Raw genomic sequence first — 24,521 nt, forward strand, 5'->3', positions numbered from 1 at the left:
GTAAAAGGCTACAACACATATAGAACCGCTATAATCTACAAAATATTATGAGTAACAACACTTATAAAAATATGGAATTTCAGTGTGACCATAATCAATTTAATCAATCAATCAATCAATCAATCACAAACGAAACAAAATTCATATTTGTAAACTGAAATCCTTTAAATACTGTTGGTAAATAACACGTGATGTTTTTTCCCCCACTTCTATGCCATCGGTGTGTGTGTGTGTGTGTGTGTGTGCGCGCGCGCGCACGTGAATTAATTGCAAAGCGCTTTGAGTTGCAGCCAGAAAAGCGCGAGCAAATGCCGCCCGGTTATCTTGACCGAGTGCATATTAAAACCGACCCCTAGATGGCGACACATGGCAAACCAGGTAGGTGTAATGACGCCCGACTGACGCGCGATGGCGGTAACGCTTAGGCCACACATGGATGCAAACGCACGAGCGGAGGAGACCTTTTAGAAAAACCATTTATTTGATCCATCCCCCCCCCCCCCCCCCCCCCCACATGTAAACTTATCCCAACAGCTTGCGCAGACCCACTCCGGCCACATCCGGCTCTAGAAACATGGCTGCGGGATAATACAAACATGCCACGGTGTAACACAACACACATGAGACGGTGGAGCCAACTGATCAACCACGTGTACACAGTACTGCTGTAATGAAGTTCACATTAAATTATTTGTTCCTTGAGTTTTGTTTGTTTTTTCTTTTCCCCCCCTCAGTGTAAATAGGCTTACAAAGCGTTTTCATATTTACAATTGCGAAAGACGATCGTGGGATTTATAAAGTGGTAGCGGATATTTGAGAGAATAGATGACCCGACTGTCGAGGGTAACACTGAGTGGGCGGGGGGCGGAAAGGCGCAGCAGTCCACCACCTGTTGGTTTTTTTTTTTGTTTTGTTTTTTTTTTTGTGTGGTATTTCCAACAGCTAAGTACTGTTTAGTGAGCCGAGTGGCACCTAATTTGCCGCCAGACGTTACAGAATACCGCCGTCCTCCTCTCAGTACCTGCCGTCCCTCTCCACGCAGCTCACCCCCACTGCGTTATCGGGGCACATGCAGGAGCGGCCGGTGGGCGTGGCTAAACACAGGTGGGTGCAGCCGCCGTTGTTCACGGTGCAGTAGTTCTGTCCTGTCGGGTGCAAGAAAAACAACGCATGTTTACTCCGTGTGGCGGCGGGACATACAACGCCAGCAGCAATCCGAACAACCTGGAATCTACATGGGGGGAGGGGTGCTGGGCTAGACATGCATGGGGGGGGTCCTGGGCTAGACATGCATGGGGGGGTTCTGGGCTAGACATGCATGGGGGGGGTCCTGGGCTAGACATGCATGGGGGGGGAGTCCTGGGCTAGACATGCATGGGGGGGGGTCCTGGGCTAGACATGCATGGGGGGGGGTCCTGGGCTAGACATGCATGGGGGGGGTCCTGGGCTAGACATGCATGGGGGGGGGGGGTCCTGGGCTAGACATGCATGCCCGCGACAGCTGGGACCAGCCAGTCTGTTAAAACGTACTATTCAACAGCCGTCACTCTCGCCCTTTCCCCCTTTACATTAACCCTTCAGGGGAAACGCCGAATCTTAGCTTTTGACCAATCGCTCGCTTGCTGAGGAATCTTCCAGAATCTGTTCGCTGCAACTGAGCGCCGGTCCAACTGAGACCCAGTATTGGGGGATACACATAGCAATCTCCAGATGTCGGCGGGGCCCCCCTTGGCTGTACATTCCCTGGCTTTACGCAGCCTTATCTAGAAGGACGAGGCCTGTTGCTTGCCCTGCACACAATAGCCTCGGTCTCGCCCCCCCCCCCCCCCGCCTGACGGTGAATAAACGGCTGGAAATTTCCCCCACGTTGCTTTCCAGGTGGCGTGGCGTGCCAGTCGGCTTGCCGGTCGACAATCTGCTCGGTTAAACGGCTTCGCGGCGAGCACAAAGGTCAGCGTGCCGGGATTCAGCCCCTCGGCTGTGTAAAGAGTAATAGGAGTCGATAATGCGTCTGACTAATAAAGCTAACGTCCAAACACACAAAGGTCGAGCCATTTCTAGGAATCGCCGTTGCGTTAGCGGCGCCAACATAACCAGTACCTGACGCAATACAGGGAGTCTTTAGAATGGGACGAGATTTAAAAACACAGCCCAAAAAAAAACAATACATCACAAGACAGTATAGCCAAGTTCATGGACCAACATTTTCCGGGTTTTTTTTTTTACCGGATGGACACTGGGCCAACGCTGCGGTGATCCCGTACAGTTTGGTCTTCTTCTGCGGTTGGAACTCGTCCGTCTCCCTGCCGGCATAGCGATCCACTGTGATCACCGCCTCCCTGTCGGAAACACAGGAGACACCAGAGCTTGAGCAATCCGGGACTACCCGGAGCAGAGGGATGAACGTCTGCTCCCTGTTGGGCTGGAGGGGTGGGGGGAGAAAAGGGTAAGGTCGGGGGTTTATCTCTGCTTTATTGACATATTTCCTTGCGCTGGAATTGCTCAGAGTGTCTCCCCCTCCTCTGCACCCACGCACACAAACACACACTGGCGGAAAAATTGCAAGCAGCCGTCACTTTTAAAGCCGCCCCAGCTTTTGCCTCTGCAGCCGGAGATGACTGATTCACACACACGGGCAGAAAACTCAGCCGTCTGCGAAGCGGGAGAACATCAAGGCCTGCAGCTTTTAAGGGCGGTGTTGAAGTCTATTAAAGGCTGTCGACCTCTGACCCGACCCTGTCGCTCGTATACGGTGCCTCGCTGGCATATCCGGCTTTCCACGTCGCACCCTCAGCCGTTCACAATGGCTGCATTCGGGGGGGGGGGTACTCTCTAGTGAAATGAGTTGTTCTTTGGGTTTGTTTTCTAAAATAAGTCACAAAACTTCATTCTTTTACCCCCAACTACCACGTGCCTCCTGCGATACAAGTGGAGTCGCCAGCCGCTTCTTTTCACCCGACAGTGAGGAGTTTCGCCAGGAGGGCGTAGCGCGTGGGAGGATCACGCTATTCCCCCCAGTTCCCCCTCCGCCCGTGAACCGGTGCCCTGACCGACCAGAGGAGGCGCTAGTGCAGGGATCAGGACACATACCCACATCCGGCTTCCCACCCGCAGACATGGCCAGTTGTGTCTGCGGGGACGCCCGACCAAGCCGGAGGTAACACGGGGATTCGAACTACCGATCCCCATGTTGGCAGGCAATGGAACAGACGGCTACGCCACCCAGACGCCCCTCGAAACTTCATTCTTGATTCAAAACGATCGATTGTTTCAAAGAGTAGGATTTTAAAAAATACTATCTATGGCATTCATACCTTGGATGGCGTTAGAACTTGATTTAAACTTTTGATGGAACAAACTGGAGAACGTCGTCGCTCTACCCTGCTGATAAAGACATCTAGATACATGTTGTATTGGCTCTGGCAAAAGGCATATAACCTGAACGCGACAACATCTGATTAGTCTCCGTGAGTTTGAAAAAAAAAATTCCCCTTTCGTCGGAACACCCAACAAACATATTACAATTTCAGCAGTTCCCACATTATCTACCGTTGGTCAAAATGTTAACTTCTCCTTACCTTCTCCAGTCAGTAAAATAGATGTTCTTTCCATAAGCGGTGATTCCGAAGGGGTACTGGATTCCCTCCATCACCTTCCTGCGGTCACCGTGGCCGGGATTCATACACTCCATTTTATGTGTACCTACAGGCAAGAGATTATTCCCACATCCAATGACAATGGAGACATCACTTTATGGGATCGTCACCAGTATGAAGCCTACCTGCATCTGCCCAACACAGCAGAGAGCTCTGGGGGTCATAGGTCAAGCCATTCGGTAGACCAAGATCATCCTTGACCAGCACCCTTCTGTTGGACCCATCCATGTATGACGTCTCGATCTTGGGAGCTTCCCGATTCCAGTCAGCCCAATACAGATTTCTGTTGTGGTATAGAAGTGTGGTTGACTCAAAATTAAAACAGGTTCTGACAACCGCATGCACCGAGGCCGCTAGTTACAGGGGCTTAAAGGTTTAACCATCAATTTGTATGTTTTAGTACCAGAACCAGCAATGTGGTGATGCTCAGTCGTGTGTCATGGAGAGCCATGTGTACTGGTTAGTCCTCTCCTGTCTGGTTGAAAGTGAGTTAATCAGTGAAATCAGACGGTGTTATGTTGGGCCCGTGATTAATTTGTAAATCAAGAGTTGCGAGAACGTCGACGTCCCCTCACCGATAGTACACAACCTTGCTGCCTCAGATTAGCTAGAACGCCTAACGCACACCTGCTTTGTGTATTTTCATTGTTGTTATCCCCCCCCCTCTTTTCTCCCCAATTGTACTTGGCCAATTACTCCACTCTTCCAAGCTGTCCCGGTCGCTGCTCCACCCCCTCTACCGATCCGGGGAGGGCTGCAGACTACCACATGCCTCCTCCGATACATGTGGAGTCGCCAGCTGCTTCTTTTCACCTGACAGTGAGGAGTTTCACCAGGGGCACGTAGCGCGTGGGAGGATCACGCTATTCCTCCCAGTTCCCCCTCCACCCTCAACAGGTGCCCCGACTGACCAGAGGAGGCGATAGTGCAGCGACCAGGACACACACCCCCATCCAGCTTCCCACCCGCACACACGGCCAATTGTGTCTGTAGGGACGCCCGACCAAGCCGGAGGTAACACGGGGATTTGAACTGGGAATCCCCGTGTTGGTAGGCAACAGAATAGACCACTACGCTACCCCTTGACTCATAATTTCTGTTAGGCTTATTGGCCTACAGTAAGTTTGTCACGCTCAGCCAACCAGGTGTTGTGTTGAAAGACAGTTGATGCGTGCAGCAACAGAACACTACAGGCCAGATCATGTGGCCCAGTCAGTGAATTTGAAGAGGGAAAACAAACAAGTGGTCAAATAGGAAGGTTTGATTTTGATTAGCATAGGATTTATATGACACAAGCCAGTTAGCCCATGCAATGCCGGATCCACACAAATAATTCCCAGAACGCAGAATGTCAAATCTAAGAGTTCCCGGAACAGGATCCGGCTCAGATTAAGCCCTGTACGTGGCTGTCCATGGCTCATGATTAAGTATCACTGCTTTAATGTATTAGCCATCGCTCAACAGAGGTCTTGATAAAACATTACTGACCCATTGGAGGGGTCAACAATAATAGCACGAGGATTCACAAGGCCGGAGTTGATAATGACCCGTCTCTGAGACCCATCCAGAGAGGCCACCTCAATCCGATCCTTCATGGAGTCTGTCCAAAACATAGTTCGGCCCAGGTGGTCAATGGCGATGCCCTCTGGGCTATCCAGATCTGTTAAGAGATTGGGTGTTGCACATCAGTTATTTCCCTTCATAAGAAATTATCTCTAAATTACCAGATTATTGAAAATAATGGCATGCAAGCCATTAGAATTGGCAATATGTATGTAACTAGGAGAGGTACCTGGCGTTGCCCGGGGAAAATGTTCTCACCAAAACAACCAAAATGATCTGATCTTTACGATATAATTATAATCGATGATGAAACATAGGATAATTTATGATATGATACATGTGAGAAACGAATGCTGAATAAACAAATTTTAATGAAAATGATCAAATGTCATAATTTTCAATCCATTCATCAAGCTTCTTTGCGAATGTGTGTATTAATCGCTCAGTGCTCAAGTGCCTCAGGGTAAACCACATTGCGTGCCTTCAGGCTAGCATTGACAATGTTAGGTGTAGTAGCTCCCTTGACCACTGGAAGGATTTGCCGGGAGTCTCCGCAAAGCATCGTTGGAATGCGTGTTTCGCAAATAAATCAAATTTTTTACTTGGTTTTTGAAATATTTTTGAACTGTGCAATCCTTGCAAAGTGCTGATTCTGAAGATACCTTTCTTTTTGTTCTACAATGAGTATTTCTGGAGTTTTAAGCGAACATACAAACATAAACTCTTGCTTTATATGTATGTATATATAATGGGTGTGAGAGTAATTGACCTTTCCAGCTCATCCGCTTACCTGACTGAATGACAGGAATGGGCTCTCCCCCCTGCAGGCTGACCTTGCTGATGGAAGGCGATGTGATGTCTGTCCAATAGACCATTTTCTCCACGCAGTCATACGCCACTCCAACTATCACCTTCTCCTGTGGAGAGGTCAACAACCGGCATTCTTTGATGAGCAGCTTGTTCGAAGGCGACCACTCAGAGGTGAAAAATGGATCAACAGATGGACGTGGGTGTTTTCCCAACAGTAATATCTAGACGTAAGTTGCTGCCAGGGAAGAGGAAAAGAGGAAGGCTAACGAGGAGGTTTATGGATGTGGTGAGGGAGGACATGCAGGTGGCTGGTGTGACAGAGGAAGATGCAGAGGACAGGAAGAGATGGAAACGGATGATCCACCGTGGCGACCCCTAACGGGAGCAGGCAAAATTAGTAGTAGTAGCAGTAGAATGTCTAGACATAAATTAAAACAAACAAAAAAAGAACCGACACCGCACACTGAGCGGGTCCGGGTCCACCAAACCTCCGTCTAGCTGGTCTGGAAATAACGTTAGCAAAGAATGGGGTTTGTAATTCGGATGGTGCTGCACTGATGTTAGCAATTAGTATGAATGTCACCATGTGCCTCTAATAAAGAAGAAGTGCGCAATAACCTGCAAGGGACTGGAGTGGAGTGAGACGCTGAGCTGATGATGAATGTGAAAAAGGAGAAGCACTGTGGTTTCCCTGGTTGTAACATGTCTGACTGCGCAGTCTGAGTAAGTTCAGACTTGGCTTTGTGTTTGACATTGATTTGATTCAGGGCCTCAAACTCACAGCTGCACTGCAATTTCTTTATTTCCTCTGGGGAGTAATTTTGCTTTTTGTCCATTTTCATGCCTTAAATGCAGCATATTTGCCATACCAAAGGAGAACAGAAACATGGGGACCCTTGACTTTGGCCAAATATTCCTAACAAATTATCAACATCTGGAGTTAATATTGCATAAGAGCCATAAAAGAGGTTGTAAAGACAGGGAAATATACTTAAGTGGAAATAAGTACTGAGCACAAGTAACATTATGGGAATAGTGTCAACTGAATTAAACCATAAATAACCTAAATAACCTACAATCAAAACAGTGAAGAAACAGATCAGAGTGATCTTTCCAAAGCACCCACATGAAGTCTTCTCCACATGATAAGTGCCAGGCTATTTAGATAAGCTTACGGGTAGATGGAGGACAGCCTTGGCATCACTTTTCTTCATATCATATCCTTCCAGGGGGACATACTCTATTCTGCCACTCTGGGCAAACATCAGATGTGATCCCGGGGGCAAGGGGTGGACATCAGGTCGGGGAGTCGGTCCCACAGGGGGTCTCACAACTTCATGGTCAATGCCTACAGGAGTCCAACACGTACAGTGTGTTTAGCTTACTATAAAACTGAATAAAAAAAAAAGAAAAAAAAGATAGAGTCCGTCTTTGGGGGAGACACTCACACATGGGTCGGCTGCCCGGCCTGGAGCGCGTCCCAGGGATTTCCTGTCCGTTACGGTCCACACACCAGCAGTGTCCAGTGCTGCCGTGGCACTGCGTGGGTTCGTAGGCTCCATGCTCATCACATGTGGGGACATAATGGCCGATGTGGGGTCGACCAAACCCAGTGGCACCCAGAAAGCTGTCCCTGTGGGTCTCACATTGGGTTTTTGTCCTCTCTTGAGAAAGAAGCGAAAAAGAAAAAGTTCAAAAAAGAAACACAACAGCCCAGACTCAAAACTATTGCACAAAAAATTCCCAATATATAATTTATTGTTTTTGCTGTGAACGAAACTTGCGTATGTTGACATAGCATGACGCAGTTTGACGATCTTCTCGAGTTATGCATCAGTTTGGCTGCACAAAAACATTGTCTGTCTGCACCTTCCCAGATGAACAACATTGCTATCCAAGAAAAAAAAACAAAAACATCTTCTTGTTCCAGCTGGCAACAACACACTTTGGCAGAGAGCTCACATGCAAACACAACTCTGACCCAAAAAAGGTGGAACGAACAAGGCCAGGTTAGAAAACCGTCTTGTTTATTTGTTGTTGTTTTTCTCCCCTTCATAGTCCTGAGCCTCAGAATAGATCTAACAAATTGTTTACCAAGGTGCTCGACTAACGGGACAGACATCTGAAATAAACCTGCTAATTTGTAAACTTCCCAGGCTGATTGTTACCAGACTGGGTGAGATGCCAGCGCCAGAGCTGACTGCGGGTCAGACGTGTGTCGAGTAAAGCAGGCGCTGCTTTGAAACGGGATGCCAGCTTTGCTTGAGAAGCAGCGGCAGCATTCCACGGGACTTACCTGAGGTGCAATGGAAGCCGTCGCCGTGGTAACCTGGCCTGCACTGGCAAGTAAAGGACCCCTGGTTGTTATAACAGACGGCATCCTGATGACACCTGCCAGCCTCGCACTCATCGACGTCTGCGGACACGGGGACAAGTTGGTGAGTGAGAATTAAGAGCAACGGCACTAAAGAATCAGCCGTCTTACTGGATACCCTAAAACATTTTGCATGATCAGTCTTTAATCCTTTCGATTTTAAGTCCGGGTAAGGAGCTAGCCGGAGAAGGAATTAGATTGGCTCTTCGAGGACATGTTTACAGAAGACGGAGAAAAGGTGTACGAGGAATGGAAAGTATGTAGGAGGGGTGTTGGAGGCCAGCCAAGTGAATTACACGCTGACAGCAGATCTCCGCAGATGTATTGCCCATCTGCCTTGCATGTCCCACCATTCAGTCACACCAGATGTATTACCTATTGACCTTCACCTCCTCCATCCGTGAGCAGATTTCTTTTTTACCAATTACTACCACGGTGTCGGACTATTAAGTCAAACGTCACAATGACAAATAAAGATAAGGGCTGAAATGAATTCTCTTGTTATTCATATTGCCTTTGTCCCCCTCATTTGTTTCACTGTGAATTAGCTGCGAATAGACCACTATAAGTAATGCTGCCAATGCTGTTTCCTTGAAATTCAATCTAAGTTCTTTAATACACCGCTAGCTAAAAACACAACAGTAATGTAGCCATCTCGCTTGCACTGCAAACTTTGTCGGATTGAACATGTATTTTCCCGGGTTGTGTTAAATGGGTGTGTTCATTTAGTCGCGTTGTGCAATCACTGTGCAGCAGTAGGTACCTTGACAGGCTCTGCCATCTCCCACGAACCCCGGCAGACAGGAGCAGATGTAAAGCGAGCCTCCAGTGTAGCTGCACCTAGCGCGCTCAGGGACGTCACAGTCATGAGAACCGGCTGCACAGTGGTCCACAGGTCGGTTTACCTCTGAGAGGAACAGAGAGGAGCATCATTATGGGGTCGAGATGACATTCCTCAATAAATTGGTCAGAGGCGGTAAACAGGTGGAGACAAACCCCGACAACATAAACAGCTTAGTTTCTGGGGCTAGTGAATGTGAACGTAATCCGCACTTTTAAACATGAGCGTGCATTACGCCCACTATTTCTCAGATTTCAAAAACAAGGTTACGTATATACAGACATAATTCGGCATTTTCATGCAAACGTCCACGCAAGTAAAACACAGCTGAGTTACTGGGAAACACACATGTATGCATGTATCTATGCATCACATTTCCAAGACCACACAGGCCTGGATGAGACCTGGACCAAATTTTATTTGTAAATACTGTAGCGAATTCGGGGGGCAGTCCGGGAACCGTCGCCACAGCCGGGACGCGAACCCGTGGCTCCCACACCGGAAGCGGCAACGTTAACCAGTCGACTAAAGGGTCCGACCCGTTAGTCAAGGACCCATGTGTCTACTTATCCATTCACGTTACACTACCCCCCCCTCCTTCGGGAAGCGCGTCCCCGCGCTTCAGCATATCAGCTCCCTCACGCCTCTGGGTGCACACGCTTCCGATGACCTCACGGTCTCACCATCCCACCTCTGACACCAATGTAGCAAATTCGGGGGGCAACCACAGGAACTGCCGCGGCCAGGACGTGAACCCGTATCGCCTGCACCGCAGGAGACATCGCTGACCGCTCGACTAAAGGGTCAGACCCGTTAGCCAAGGACCAACGTGTTTACTTATCCATGCACGTTACAATACTTAAAGTGTTAGGTGGGTGTGTGAAGTATTTGAAAGTCAATTTCGTGTACTTTTTTGTGATTGACAACTGAACTGACACTACTGAGATCATTCCAATGTGTTAATGTGTGCTTAATACACACACACACACACACACACACACACACACACACACACACAGACACACACACCATGGACGGTCACTCGAAGCAAGTATGACTGTTCTCTCCATTGAGTTGTCTACTTGTGGGTCTTCAGAGGGCTGTAGAGGCCGATCTGCAAGCCACATACTTCGGTGCAGTGTGGACAGGGGAAAGTGGTGGTGGTTGATGGTGGTGGTGGAGTGGAGCCTTTTTCTCCCTCTCCTTGTGGTGCTGTTGCTTTTTCTCTGCGGCACAGTGGAGTCCCATTTCATGACGTGCAGCTCCTTCCTGCACAGGTTTCTTCCAGGAGCGCCAATCCAGTGCAATGTGTTTCCAGTTGCTCGATGTGATGTTGAATTTCTTCAGACTGGTCTTGAAATTGTCCTTGAAACATTTCTTTTTGCCCACTGGGAGCTTGCTGATGTTCCTTCACCTGGGAGTACAGGATCTGTTTGGGGAGACGTGTGTTGGACATGCGGATAGCATGGCCTGTCCATTGCAGTTGGTTCTGCATTATTATGGCGGTGATGCTAGTCATGTTGGCTTCTTCCAGAACGCTGATGTTGGTGTGTTTGTTCTTCCAGCTGATCCTCAGGATCTTTCGTAAGGATTTTTGGTGGTATTGTTCCAGGGCTCTCAGGTGCCTGCTGTAGGTGGTCCATGACTCTGCTCCATACAGCAGGGTAGGGAGAACAACAGCTCTGTAGACCAGGATTTTTGTTTGGGCCTTTAGGTCTTGATCTTCAAAGACCCTTTTCCTGAGTCTGGTGTAAGTGCCACTGGCACAACTTAGGCAATAGGTAACCTCAGAGTCGATGTCAGCTTCTGAGGAGAGATGGCTGCCGAGGTAGGGGACTTGATCAATGTTTTCAATAATTTTGTTGTCCACTTTTGGTAGGCTGGGTCGATGGCTGGTTGGGTGGAGGCTGATATAAAACCTGGGTTTTCTTGACGTTTAATGCTAGACCCTGGGCTCTGTATGCCTTGGCAAAGGCATTCAGAATGTCCTGGAGATCTTCTGTGGAGTGTGCTGCGATAGCATTGTCGTCTGCATACTGAAGTGCCATGATGGTGGTGTTGCAGACTTTGCTCTTGGCCTTGAACCTATTAAGGTTGAAGAGCCTGCCGTCAGTTCTGTATGGGATTCGGATCCCCCGTGGCAGCCCTTCGCCAATGAGGAACAGTATGGCAACAATAAAGATGGCAAACAGGGTGGGTGCGATGAATGATGCATCCTTGTTTGACCCCTGTTTCCAGGGTGAAGGGGTCTGACTCAGAGCTGCTGTTGCTGAACACTGTGACTGACATGCCATCATGTAGAAGCCTCAATATTCGGATGTATTTGTCAGGGCAGCCATATCTTGATAGTATGCTCCACAGTGCCTGGTGGTCTACTAAGTCAAAGACCTTTGTCAGGTCTATGAAAGCCATGTACAAAGGCTGCCTTTGTTCACAGCATTTTTCCTGGAGTTGTCATGCTGTAAATATCATGTCTCCTGTACCTCTGGATGGGCGGAAGCCACACTGAGATTCTGGGAATGCTTCCTCAGCCAGTGGTAAGAGTTGGTTTGCGAGGATGCCACCAAGGACTTTGCCTGTTGTTGACAGGAGTGCGATGCCCCTGTAGTTTCCACATTCCGCCTTGTCCCCTTTGTTGACTATGGCCACTAGCAGAGCATCCCTGAGCTCTGAGGGAAGTTCTTCTTTTTCCCAGACCTTGAGGAGGATGGCGTGGATGTGGTACAGGAGGTCTGGTCCACCTTCTTTTAAGATCTCAGCTGGGATTCCATCTGGACCAGTGGCCTTGTTGTTCTGAACCTCTGTCATGGTGGGTGGTTCCCCAATGTCTTCTCTGATGGGACGTTGGGGAATGTGGCTGGCAATGTCTGGTTCAGCTGTGCTGTTGCAGTTGAAGAGTTCCTGGAAGTGCTCCTTCCATCAGGTGTTAATGGACTCATTGTCCTTCAGCAGCTCCTGCTTGTCCTTTGACAGGGGGTTTAAGCCATGGTTGCTTGGACCATAGATGGCCTTAGTAGCACTGAAAAAGCCTCTGGTGTCACCCGAATCTGCCAGTTGCAGGATTTCCACAGACTTTTCTGTCCACCAAGAGTTCTTAAGCTCCCTCGCCCATCTGTGAAGATCCACGTTGGCTCTGGAGTGAGCCACTGTTTTAGCCTTGCAGGTTACATCAATTTGCCAGGCACGAAAGGCTTTCCTTTTCCTGGAGATGAGTTGTTCTATCTTTGTGTCATTCTCATCAAACCAGTCCTGGTGTTTTCTGGACTTTGGTTCTGCAAAACCAAGGATGGTTTTGCATGTGTCGAGGATGGTGGATTTGAGCAGGCTCCAGTGCTTCTCAAAGTCATCAGGATATTCCTGTTGGAGGGTTTCTCCAAGAGATGCCTGAAGTCACTGCTGGGTGGCAGTTTCATTCAGGCTTTCAAGGTTCAGTCTTGCCCGGCTCTGCTTCTTCTGAACCATCCTCTTCCTCTTGAGTCTGATGGACATCGTGGAGCGGATGAGGTGATGATCTGTCCAGCAGTCATCTGGACAGACCAGGGACTGCCGTGACGTGAACATCACAAGATGTTCACGTCACGGCAGTCCCTGGTTCATACAATGACATAGTCAAGGAGATGCCACTGTTTGGAGCGGGGGTGTCTCCAAGATGCCTTAAATTTGTTTTTCTGGTGAAACAGAGTGTTAGTGATGGTGAGATCGTACTGAGCACATTTACTAAGAAGTAGAACTCCATTTGAGTTCATGTTCCTGAAGTCTTCCTTTCCTATAGTGCCCTTCCAGAGGTTTTGATCCTGGCTGACCCTGGTATTAAGTCTCCTAGGAGAATAATCTTATCTTACTTGGGGAATCTTGACAGTGTCTTGTTTAAGCAGGCATAGAAGGTCTCTTCTGCTTCCTCTTCAGAGTCTAAAGTAGGGGCATAGGCACTCACAACTGTTGCCATCTGGTTGTTGGAAAGCACCAGACGGATGGTCATGAGATGCTCACTGATCCCCACAGGGAGTTCAGACCCCCGGCTGATGATCTGGTTCCTGATGGCAAATCCAGCGCCATGGATCCTGGGCTCATCAGCAGCTTTTCCTTTCCAGAAGAAAGTGTAGCCACCCTTCTCCTCCTTCATTTGTCCTTCGTCTGCCCGTCGGGTTTCAGAAAGGGCAGCTATGTCAATCCAGTTCTCTTCGTTTCTCTAGCAATGATTGCGGTTCTCCTCTCTAGTTTGTCACTGGTTGCACTATCCACCAGTGTGCGCACATTCCAGGCTCCAAAATTCATGTTTCTAACCACATGTGGTGAGCCCTCTGGATGCGGTAATCCAGTCAGGAGGTTTGAGGTAGGTTATTTTTAGGGCACCTTTTCTAGCCCCTTCCCCAGGTAGGGTGAGCAGAGTGGATCTAAAGAGGGCTGTTCAGTCGTAGGTGCAGCTCCCGAAGGGCTCTTTCTACCTTGTTCTAAGAGCCCAGCGACTGAATCTAGCACCTACTGTCTGATATGCCAGCTCATGATTAGGGGCTTCCAGATCTTACTATCCTGCCCCCATCACCACTTGCCGGTTGCCATAGGACTTAATTTGGGATGTTAGGGTAGATTCCTTTTATGGAGGATGCATGTGCGTGACGTGAGGAGACTGGTGCACAGACAGCCACCACACAGTCCTCAACAGATCTGGGTCAGGATCCAGTGGCATGGAGTCCAAGACAACTGGGGGCCCATTTCTGCTGCAGCCTTCGTCCACCTTCCTAGCCGTTGTGATGCTTCCCTAAACTCACCCATTATCCTCCGCCTGTTCCACCGTTGAGGTCTTGGTTGGATTGCTCTTTGTCAGGGACCTCCCCCTTGACCTTACTGCCATGGGTGACTGACCCTACCAGCAGCATAGCTCCAGATGGCATTGCTCTCGGGATCTCCGGACCATGCAAGCTTTTCTACCATGACAAGGTGACAAGCCACGGAGAAGACACACACACACACACACACACACACGCACACACACACACACACACACACACACACACACACACACACACACACACACACACACACACACACACACACACACACTATGATGCCCTGATTACACTTTCTACTCTACGGTCTCTCAAACTATAATACTGCTCCGTCACAGTAAGTTCTACTTTGAGTAAATTAATGTATTGTGTATTGTTCAGCTACTGTGCAACTAATGTTTCAGTCCATTGAAATTGCAACTCATTTTCCCATGTTTACTTTAGCGTTGTCTAATTTTGTACATGTACACCAATTACCAAGTGGGATTTCCGGAACGCGACTGTGGAAGACAACACAAAGAATTATACTTACCGATGCAAGTCTGCCCATCTCTGGCGAACTGATAACCATCCACACACTCACAGCGGAAGGTTCCTGGCTGGTTGTTGCAGATGGAGTTGTAGCCGCAGCTCTGAGGATTCTCGCTGCACTCGTCAATGTCTGATAAGGGTAGGTTCAGAGCGTCACATACCTCTGCTATAACTGGCATATTTAGGTCAAGGTTCGTGCCACAATTACAAATTATCAGGAGCTTTGAAGTCCGGATCTGGATTTGTAATGACACCCTCTTTAAATATCTCAGAGGGTAATGGAGGAGACCTCAGTTAAGATTACCCAATTACAAATGTCTCTAAGATACCATCTTTTTGGTCTCTGGGAAACATCCTTCCTTGTTTCACTGTGTTGTGCCCTAGAGCTCATCCTGTCTGATCCCTGGCCAAAATAAAAGCCTGGTATGTATGTTTCTAGAGAAGGCTGGGGATGGAAACTGGATATGCTAACCTCTGATTGAATGTTTGGTCTTAGACCATGTGAAGGAAAGAGACATTGGCGCTGTTTACAGTGTGAGATTCCTTCACTAACACACAGTGTGTGTGTGTGTGGGGGGGGGCATCACAAGCTGCTAATGTGATGTGAATTTAAAAGTTGGAGCATCGAAAATGCAGACAGATTTATAATTTATAGATTCATGAGTTACATTTGAATCCAAAAGACAGTCCCTTCAAACAGATGAAATCTCCTACATCTCTAGGGATACCTACAACAGATCTGACCAGAAAATGAAGCGACCAACATTCTGAATGCCCAGCCCTATTTGTTTGCCCCAAATTGCTTGTTTTTTTCCCAAACTTTCCAGCCCCGTTCTTCACGTTAACGGGGTCTTGACATACCGTAGCACGTGTGGCCGTTGCCTCTGAAGCCGGCAGCACAGCTGCAGGTGAACTGGGTGCCCTGTCCCGGTCTGCAGACGGCGCTGGTGTCACAGCCATGTCTGCCAGTAAAGCATGGGTTCTCCACCGGCTGTTCTCCTGAGCAGGGAGCATGTATCAGGGAAAACAGCAGGCAGAACATCTTTATATTTGGACAAAGTCAAGGAGTGAAGTTTTTCCATTCTGGAATCACAAGGCGTGCCCATTTAGCCTTAAAACCGAAACCCGCCAGAGCTTTCTGTCATCTCTGCTACGTTTCTATTTATTACTACAAGATTATGGCAGGATGCCTTGGCTTTTTTTTGTTTTGGCTTTTCCCCCCCTTTTTCTCCCCAATTGTACTTGGCCAATTACCCTGTTTTCCAAGCCGTCCTGGTCACTGCTGCACCCCCTCTGCCGATCTGGAGGGGGGGGGGCTGCAGACTACCACACATCTCTTCCAATACATGTGGAGTCGCCAGCCGCTTCTTTTCACCTGACAGTGAGGAGTTTCCCCAGGGGGACGTAGCGCGTGGGAGGATCACACTTTTCTCCCCAGTTCCCCCTCCCTCCCGAACAGGTGCCCCGACCGACCAGAGGAGGCGCTAGTGCCGTGACCAGGAGACACACCCACATCTGGCTTCCCACCCGCAGACATGGTCAGTTGTGTCTGTAGGGATGCTTGACCAAGCCGGCGGCAACACGGGGATTCGAACCGGCGAGCCTCATGTTGGTAGGCAACGGAATAGACCGCTACGATACCCAGACACCCAGGATGTCTTAGTTTTGAATCCACTGTTTTGTATATGTTAAAATTCAACTCAAATATATCAAAGTTAAATCACTACTAGTAAAAATTGAAATTTCACATTTGAAACACCACATTTTCTCATGTAAGAATTACATTTCAACATGTAAAAATTCAACTATTACAGGTAAGAATTCAGGGCTTTGTCCCCATTCATTTCGCCGGGACGAATCATTTTACCAGCATAATGCAAATTTGAACACGTTGCTTCAATTCTACAGGAAAACTTCTATTTTGACATGCTTAAAATGGACTTATTACACGTTCACGTTGATTTCTTACCAGTGAAAATGTAATTACTACATGTAAAATCATTTACATGTAGAAATAAAATGTTTCCTTTGGACATGTAAGAATTATTTTTTTTCCCACCTGTAATAAATTTACTATATTATACAAAATCATACAAGTAAAGTGATTCCTGTCATGAACTCTTACCTGTAGTCACTGAATTTTCTTTCTTTCAAGTAAAATTTCAATTTGACATGTTAAGATATCCTTTTTTTTGCATGTGAAATTTCCATTTTTACATGTCAATATTTACAAAATAATGGATTAAAAGGCACAAAAAAAAAGAGGCTTACCTTAAAAGAAAATATACAATAAAAGTGAGTGGGCTGCTCACTCACAAAACATAATGTTGTGATACAAATCTGATTCACTATAATCACTGTTGCCGTTCTCCAATCACACCTAACTATTTTTTCCTCTTTAGCTGTAATGCAGATAGCCGTGGTCAGGATGTGCGCGCACATAAGGAAGGATGTGAACTTCAAACCAAAACAGGAAAGCTTATAAAGCAAAAATAACCCCAGTGACCTCACCATTTACATCCCCAATCTTGTTGCTCATAGCGAAGCGGATGAGTTGATTATTGGGATCGTACAAAACAAAGACCTGGTCCACGCTAAGCATCTGGGTGGCTGCAACTTCCCTGGAGGCCCTGTCGTGCTGGCAGCTTTGATAGGTGATGGTCTGGCGCCACTGATACGTCCTGGTCTCGGTGGAGCCGTCAGGCAGGCTCACCACGTACTCCCGCGTGGAGGATGAGGTGATCACTGAAGGGTAAAATAAAAGGGTTGAAAATACAAACTGATGGTTTATTCAATGGTACGTAAGTCTGCATCCACGCAGCATCAGAGGTTGAACGCTGTCAAAGAGCAAGGACGGTCTTTTCACAAATACCGGATGACAAACCCAAGAGCACCAACAGATGAAGAAGAGATGAACTACGAGAAGAAAAAAACAAAACAAAACAAGGAAAAACAACAACAGAACTACTAGCGTGACCCTCACACGCGCTACATCCCCCTGGTGAAACCCCTCACTGTCAGCTGAAAAGAAGCGGCTAGCAACTCCACATGTATCGGAGGAGGCATGCGGTAGTCTGCAGCCCTCCCCGGCTCTGTAGCGGGGTGGAGCAACGACAGGACAGCTCGTAAGAGTGGGGTAATTGGCCAAGTACAAATGACAATTGGGGAGAAAAGGGTGGGGGGGGACCTACTTCCTGGTTTGCCCTTCATTGTATAACAAAGTGTGAAAATTGATGCAATATACGTATATACCGCTCAAAAAGGAAATGCAAATAACACCGCTACATACAGCTGTATAGTGTAGCGGTGTTGTTTGCGTTTCCTAAAAAACCAGGAAGTACGTTTTCACACTGAAATGGGGGTAAGCGAATCCGGGCAAACGTTGGCAAGAGCTAGCTCCATTTTGAAAACATCCCGCAGAGAGAGAATCCACCCCATCGCCTCCGCCTAAGAGCATCGTGAACACGAACACTGACTGACAGCGAGGACGGGCCGATATAGATGCCGGCTTGGAAAGAACTCTCCTGATTGGTTGGAGCGGGTACCGAGAAAAGTTCTGTCTCCATTTACAGCACGCAGGGCGGCCACAGGGACCGTATTTTTTCCCGAGCTAAGCTACTTATTTGATAGCGGACGCAAATTTCAGTGGCGTTTCAGGGACACAGGAGACTACAACACACACACACACACACACACACAAATATATATATATATATATATATATATATATATATATATATATATATATATAAAGTTGTCTGAATCTGAATATATATATATAGCTAGCTAGCTAGATAGATAGATAGATAGATAGATAGATAGATAGATAGATAGATAGATAGTGCTGAAAAGGAAATTAAGGCTCATTACTTTGTAATATTGACAGAGCTCTTAAAACACAGGTAGACATCGCCCCCCCACATGCCACAATGGCCTCAACATAGCGACGACTCTTGTGTAGTGTGAAAGCGTTAGGGCTGTGTCTTACAGTTGTTGCTGTACTGGTAAATTTCAGAGTAGCGGTCAATCTGTACGGTGGAGCCACGGGGCACCTCGGGGATCCGGCCCTCCAGGGTCGTGCTCACCACCAGATGGTCGTGCTCATCGATGCCTTTGAACTCCTGCTTGATGATTAGTTTCTCATTCCTTGGCAGAAAGGTCACTTCAGCCTGCCGCACGAACTCCCCTCCTACAGAGGATACCGAGGGTGAATTTAGCAGAAAGACAAACACACTGCAGCCCTGAATGAACTTTGGCCTGACGTCCTCTCTCTAAGCTGAGGTAATGTGTGGGGAATTCAGCGGAACAGAGTAAGTGGAACTGCAGCTGGACAAGTCAAATCTGCTTGCAGGAGCATCGGCAGCGATGTACCAAAAGGCAAGCCTTGCTAGTGTTAACTGATCATCACAATCATCGCAGCAAGAATAATGCAGAACGTATTCAGACTGGACTTTAATGGGCCTAATGTTGTCACCGCTTGTCGCTCATGCTCCTCCGTTTTCGAAACGCACCAATCTTTCCCTCACCCACAATACTGAAGCCATTCTTATGGCCAGGCTGCTCCAGAGCAAAGGCCCATCCAATTACACTGCCAAGGCCCGACAGCGGCTGGAGGGAGGGGCCGAGGCTCTCCGGGATGTCACTGATCGCCACATAGGAGCGGCCATCGTTGACCACTACGTACGAGTGCAGATCATTGCTGGTGAACTCTACTGGAGATGGAGAGTTGCCCACGAAAACCTTTGCGTGCACTTTGCCGTTCATCCTCTGAGGCTTCCCTGCAAACACAAAGCAATTTTAATGTCGTCCCTCGGCGTTCTCAGTGCTGCGTCAAAATTCAGTGTAACAAATGAGGTTGTGTGCGTAGGCGCTTACCCTCTGCCACACACTGTATCCCGTTGCCGAAGAATCCAGGCCTGCAGTGGCAGCAGTAACCACTAGAGTAGTCCTTGCAGTCAGCGAAGTTGGAGCACTTTTGAGCATTGCTAGTACACGTCCCAAAGTTGTACGAAAACACTGGAAGGAGAGAAAATAGACGGGGTAAGTATATGCTCTTGGCCTCAACGGGAAAAGCAAACATTGGAAATTGCGGTTAAAAGCACTCGATAGAGAACTCGACTGAGCTCTGTCACAAACATGTGAGAGTATGGGCATGGTTTGTTCCACGCTCCTGTTGCCCCACCATCTACATTTATATCACCGTCTTCCACCACCACCACTTCAGGGTTCTGAGGGTGAAAGTCAGGCTGCTGGGGCTGGAACTGAACCGGGTGCACTAGGATCTGGCCATCCGGCTCATAGGAAGGGTACTCCACTTGTTCTGCATGATGCACAGGCCTCTCTGGGTCAACGGCCTCCTCGTAGCCCTCAGGGTCCCTCTGCTGAGAGCGATCGATAGGCAGGCTTGTGACCTCCCCAGGAGCCACGTTGGAAAAGTAGGGTGATGTTCCAATCTCATAAACCCATACACCGCGCATGCCGGAGTTGGTTTCCCTAGGATAGTGCGGTGAAAACACATTTTCAGACACTCAGCCCCCGTTCATCAAATGTTACCTAAACAGCGTTTCGAGGTGCCACTTACTCTGATAAAGCCCTGACTGATGCCTCATCCTCAGTAGTGATGCGGTAGTACGGTCCCTGACGGGAAACAATGAAGCCTTGCACCAAACCCTTACTGAAGACAGCCTGCATGACTGCAGTAGTGTCCCCTACTGGTGTGGAAGAAAACTGCACCCCATCCCTTGTGTAAAGCAGGATGGCATACGAGGCCGTCTCCAAGGATGCAATCACCAGCTGGAAGGTGTTTCTCTATAAAATAAACATCAGAATGAATATAACTTGGTTTTCATTTCGTGAAACACTGCCACATACCGAATGGCTAGGTAAAACTCACCCTCTTCTCTATTCCATCTCCCCCGTGTTGGGGCTTATGGGTGGCAACATCTACCCAAGTGATCACCACGGCATGGGTGGGATCTACTTCATCATCGTCCGGGAAAGCCCTATTAATGTGACTGGCCGCTTGTCGCAGGACGGCCGGACTGGTATCCTGACGGAAAAAAACTTTCCCCACACCATCGCTTGTGTCCAGATCTCCTTGCAAAGGTGCAATCATGCCGAACGCTGCTGGCATGCTGCCAAGATATGTCAACTCACTGGATGGCTGTGTTGTGGCAACAAAGCCGTTGGTGTTGATCTGAAATTAAAATCTTACAGTTAGTAATTGGAGCATCAAGGGCTCATACGACTGTGACACCGTATGGCTTTTGCCGATTTACTTGTGACTAAACTAGGATAGCATATCCAGAAACTCTTCCATGCCCCAGACAAACACGTTCTCATTTGACCCACTTCGATCTCTATTTCAAACTCATTAGACTAATGATCCGAGTCAGCTGCTGTGCCCTACAAAATCTCTAATGAACAAACAAGATGTCATTTAACAAGGGGTTTCACACACTTGAGCCACGGACACATGCAGGGCTTGTAAAAAAAAAGAAGAAGCAAGGTTTCTAGTCAGTCAAGAGCGCACACTGCGTAAGGGGCTCCTCAGCTTCCGGAGCGGCCAGGGGAAAACAAGAGTACAATTCCAGGCCAGAGCCACACAGTTTCCTGTCTTAGCCCCTGATGGCTAGCTCCAGAAATCCCAAAGATTGTGCTCTAATCTTCATTACGGGAACTTCCTGCCAATAGGGAAGATAAAGCTGGGAAAATGATCAGTGACTCTGATACGCTGCGCGTTTGCTGCAACTTTTGAGAAATCAGTAAAGTCAATATCCATAAATGTTCACTCCCAGATCTGATATCTAAATCACAACTGGAAGGGGGGGGAAGGGGAATCAGACAGACGTCGCTAATTATTACAGATCTTTTCCCCCCCACGAAACGACAGCTCTTATGTCTGGCACCAGCATTACTGTCTCCCCGCAGGCCATAAATGGTTCAGGGCTCGCGCTGTCTGGATCTCGTATTAAAAACCATGAATGTTCAAATCCTGCAGGCCTTTTTGGGAGCACCGAGGAAATATTTTTGTGGTGAGTGGTGCGAGGTGGGCTGGGTGCTTAGACGGCATGAGGAACAAAAACAAGAGGCGGCTGCGTCTGTTGGGATGCCCTTAAGAAACGACTTGCTTACTCTCTACCTGAGGCTCCGGCTGAAACCGTGACTGTGGCTAGCGTAGGACGGTTCTCTGTCCGCATGATGAGGTCGACCATAGTGCTATATGGCAGCCAGCAATGATTTTGTTGCTCAAGGAGAAAGGACCTCCGACTGAGTTTATTCATAATGAGAACTTCACCGTACTCATCAAGAGCGGTGATAAAAGCCTGTTGATTAGAAACACAGATCCCATTAAATCCAGTACAGTGTCACTGACATCTCTCTCCGAACACAAGGGGTACGCGCTGAGCTGGGATTTTTCCAAGGAAAAAACAGCCTTTGGAATAAACCACCCCTTGATAGGGTATCCACACAACTGAGGACACAAGCCAAAGCGGGATGGTGCAGGGGAATAGCGGTGCATAAAGGGTTATTTGTCTCCTCGACACAATACTGCAGCTTTGAGCCAAAGGTTGCCTTTGCTCCGCATCAAAGGCAACGAGCCTTTCAACATGCTGCCAACGGTAGGCAATAAATCACACAATAGCTTCAATATGATGGATATAATACGATGTTATTGATTACTTTTCACACACAAAAAAAAAATCTCTTGACTGAAAAGTCATTCCTGATCGTTTCGCTCGGGTCAGAAAGTTTCCAGAGACCGGAGCATCTCTTGTCAGGACTGAGACAAAACTCTGAGGACGACCTGAATGATAGGGACCGCTCGAGCAGCCACGATATAGACCCCCCCCCCTATAGCGCCCACCCTCCCCTCGGCCACTACCCCGAGAGCCGTGGGAGTTGGGTACGGGCTGCAAACTCAGACCCCTCGTAGTATGTCAGTACTTTGGCCCTCGGTCAACGGTAAAAACGACAACCCCCCCCCCCCCGAGGGAAACCTCAAGAATGCACGGCCACACACATTCCACACAAGTATCGCGGGCGCTGCGATAAAGCAATCAGCATTTCCAAACAGGGGGGGGGGGAAGAAAAGATACGCGCAACGCCCTACATAGCCTGTGTCATTGTTCAACTTTGACGTCCACTTTCAGTGAGCAGCAGGTGAAATACGCCCCCCCTCCCCTCTTCTCCCCCCCCCTCTTTTTCCCCCTATGGTGTGTCGGGATCTTGGTTCCCTCGTATCTGCGCAATTGCGCGTAAGAGGAATATTCTCCCGTCTACGTATGTAGCCGGCTTACCCGCGCGAGCGCCGCATTCCGTTACTTTGTTTCAAAGTGACAGCGGGCCAACAAACGGGGGGGGGGGAGTTTAGGAGAACTTACGAAGATGCTGTCGAACGTCCCATCATAAAACAAAACGGGTCCGTCCAAGTGGAGCTGGTGCGTCTGGTCGTTCCCCCTCTCCAGGAGCTGGTCTCTGGCGCTCTGGCCGAACGGGAAAAGTTGCCCTCTTGTTATACAGCGCACCGGCGCCACGAGTCCCAGAAGAGCCACGAACACGGTCCGTACGTGGTGCTGACAAGCCATCGTTAACGTTGCACAAGGCCTTTCCCCGAACCAGGTAAGAGGACCGACTGGCGCACAAGCCCTTCTCCGATGTACAGAGTTGTCGGTTCAAGTTGGAGTGGGCGGAGTTCTGAGCGGTGCGCCGGCGAATATCGCATCCCCAAAAGAATGTGTAGTATCCCCCCCACCACACACGCGCGCGCGCGCGCACGCACGCACACATATCTGCGGCGTCGCGGCAACGCGCATGAGTTCACTTAAAGGGGACCTAGAGTAGATTTGAATTTCACCTAGGGAAATGGAAAAATAGCGACGGGTAGGTCACTAAGTTGACATTTAAAGCTACTGTAACGGGTTATTTTGTTGCCCGGTGCGGGATTCGATATGGGTGTGGTGCACCACAAGGCGACATCACTAACCGCTCGGCTAAACCCGTTAGCTAGGGGCTAACGTGTCTTATTAGTAGTTTACAGTCGTCACTCTCCCCGGAAGCGCGCCCTCGCGCTTTGTTCTTCCCGCGCTCCGAAGAGACTTCTGAGGATCTGCACACTTCCGGGTCCCACCGCTGCCACCAATGTAACCGGTTATTTTGTTGCCCGGTGCGGGATTCGATACGAGGTATCCTGTACCACAAGGCGACGTCACTAACCGCGCGGCTAAAGGGTCAGACCCGTTAGCTAGGGGCTAACGTGTCTTATTAGTAGTTTACATTTGTAAAAAAAAAAAGAAAAGAAAAGGGGTTGATAATCTAAAAACAGTAGCTTATAAAAAAAAGAGTAAATTAAGAATAGTCAAAAATATGTTCCCCGTAGGGCCGTATCCGTATGGGATACGAATTCGTATGGGGATACGGTATTTAGCAGCACACGGGGTGAATTTAAAACGACCAAGAGATTTCTGCCGAGGACACTCTTTTCTCTTTTTCTTTTAAATCAAACGATATGAGATGCTCGACCCTCTCGCTCCAGCCCAGTTAGCGTTACAGTCAGATTTGGACTTGTAGGCTTGAGCTGAGGGGCACGTTTCATCGTTCTGTGCTTGGTCCATATCGTTTAGACCAGTGGTTCTCAACCTTTTTGGGGTCCTGGACCCCCTGCGTATTTTTGATCTACCCTGAGGACCCCTCCACCTGATCTTGGGGGAGGGGGGTTGCAATTTGATAGAAACAGTAGAAACTGCATTTTAGCATTTTGCATTATAGCATTTATTCACTCTTTGGGGCAAAAATAAGAGCTTTCAGTTGTAACTTAGATATAGTTAACAAAACAGAATATGTATTCAGTAACTTTCAGATATATGTAACAAAACAGCATATGTATTCAGTAACTTTCAGATATATGTAACAAAACAGCATATGTATTCAGTAACTTTCAGATATATGTAACAAAACAG

The 24,521-nt window shown here is 48.2% G+C and overlaps 1 protein-coding gene across 1 annotated transcript; it reads right to left on the reverse strand.

The window, feature by feature from the left end:
• Positions 1 to 501: 501 nt before the first annotated feature.
• nid1a (nidogen 1a) lies at positions 502 to 23,262 on the reverse strand. Its single transcript, XM_056291378.1, has 20 exons — positions 22,947 to 23,262; positions 20,456 to 20,758; positions 20,144 to 20,370; positions 19,745 to 20,055; positions 19,438 to 19,578; positions 19,089 to 19,340; positions 18,551 to 18,751; positions 17,074 to 17,307; positions 15,424 to 15,561; positions 14,564 to 14,692; positions 9,167 to 9,310; positions 8,326 to 8,445; positions 7,478 to 7,693; positions 7,205 to 7,377; positions 6,010 to 6,136; positions 5,145 to 5,316; positions 3,782 to 3,939; positions 3,579 to 3,702; positions 2,227 to 2,339; positions 502 to 1,145 (listed from the first exon to the last, which is right to left on the reverse strand). The coding sequence occupies exons 1-20, from the start codon at positions 23,148 to 23,150 to the stop codon at positions 1,015 to 1,017; spliced, it is 3,618 nt and encodes a 1,205-aa protein (XP_056147353.1). The 5' UTR covers positions 23,151 to 23,262; the 3' UTR covers positions 502 to 1,014.
• Between the last annotated feature and the right edge of the window lie 1,259 nt (positions 23,263 to 24,521).

This window comes from Lampris incognitus, chromosome 13 (assembly GCF_029633865.1).
Source record: "Lampris incognitus isolate fLamInc1 chromosome 13, fLamInc1.hap2, whole genome shotgun sequence".
NCBI classification, from domain to species: Eukaryota; Metazoa; Chordata; class Actinopteri; order Lampriformes; family Lampridae; genus Lampris; species Lampris incognitus.

Bases quoted from the DNA above. Each gene is read 5' to 3' on its own strand.
- nid1a (XM_056291378.1), bottom strand. From the start codon at position 23,150: ATGGCTTGTCAGCACCACGTACGGACCGTGTTCGTGGCTCTTCTGGGA. The intron at 20,759-22,946 runs GTAAGTTCTCCT...TTTTAATTTCAG, and splicing joins GGACGTTCGACAGCATCTTC to ATCAACACCAACGGCTTTGT. The intron at 19,341-19,437 runs GTAAGCGCCTAC...TTGTGTTTGCAG, and splicing joins GATACAGTGTGTGGCAGAGG to GGAAGCCTCAGAGGATGAAC.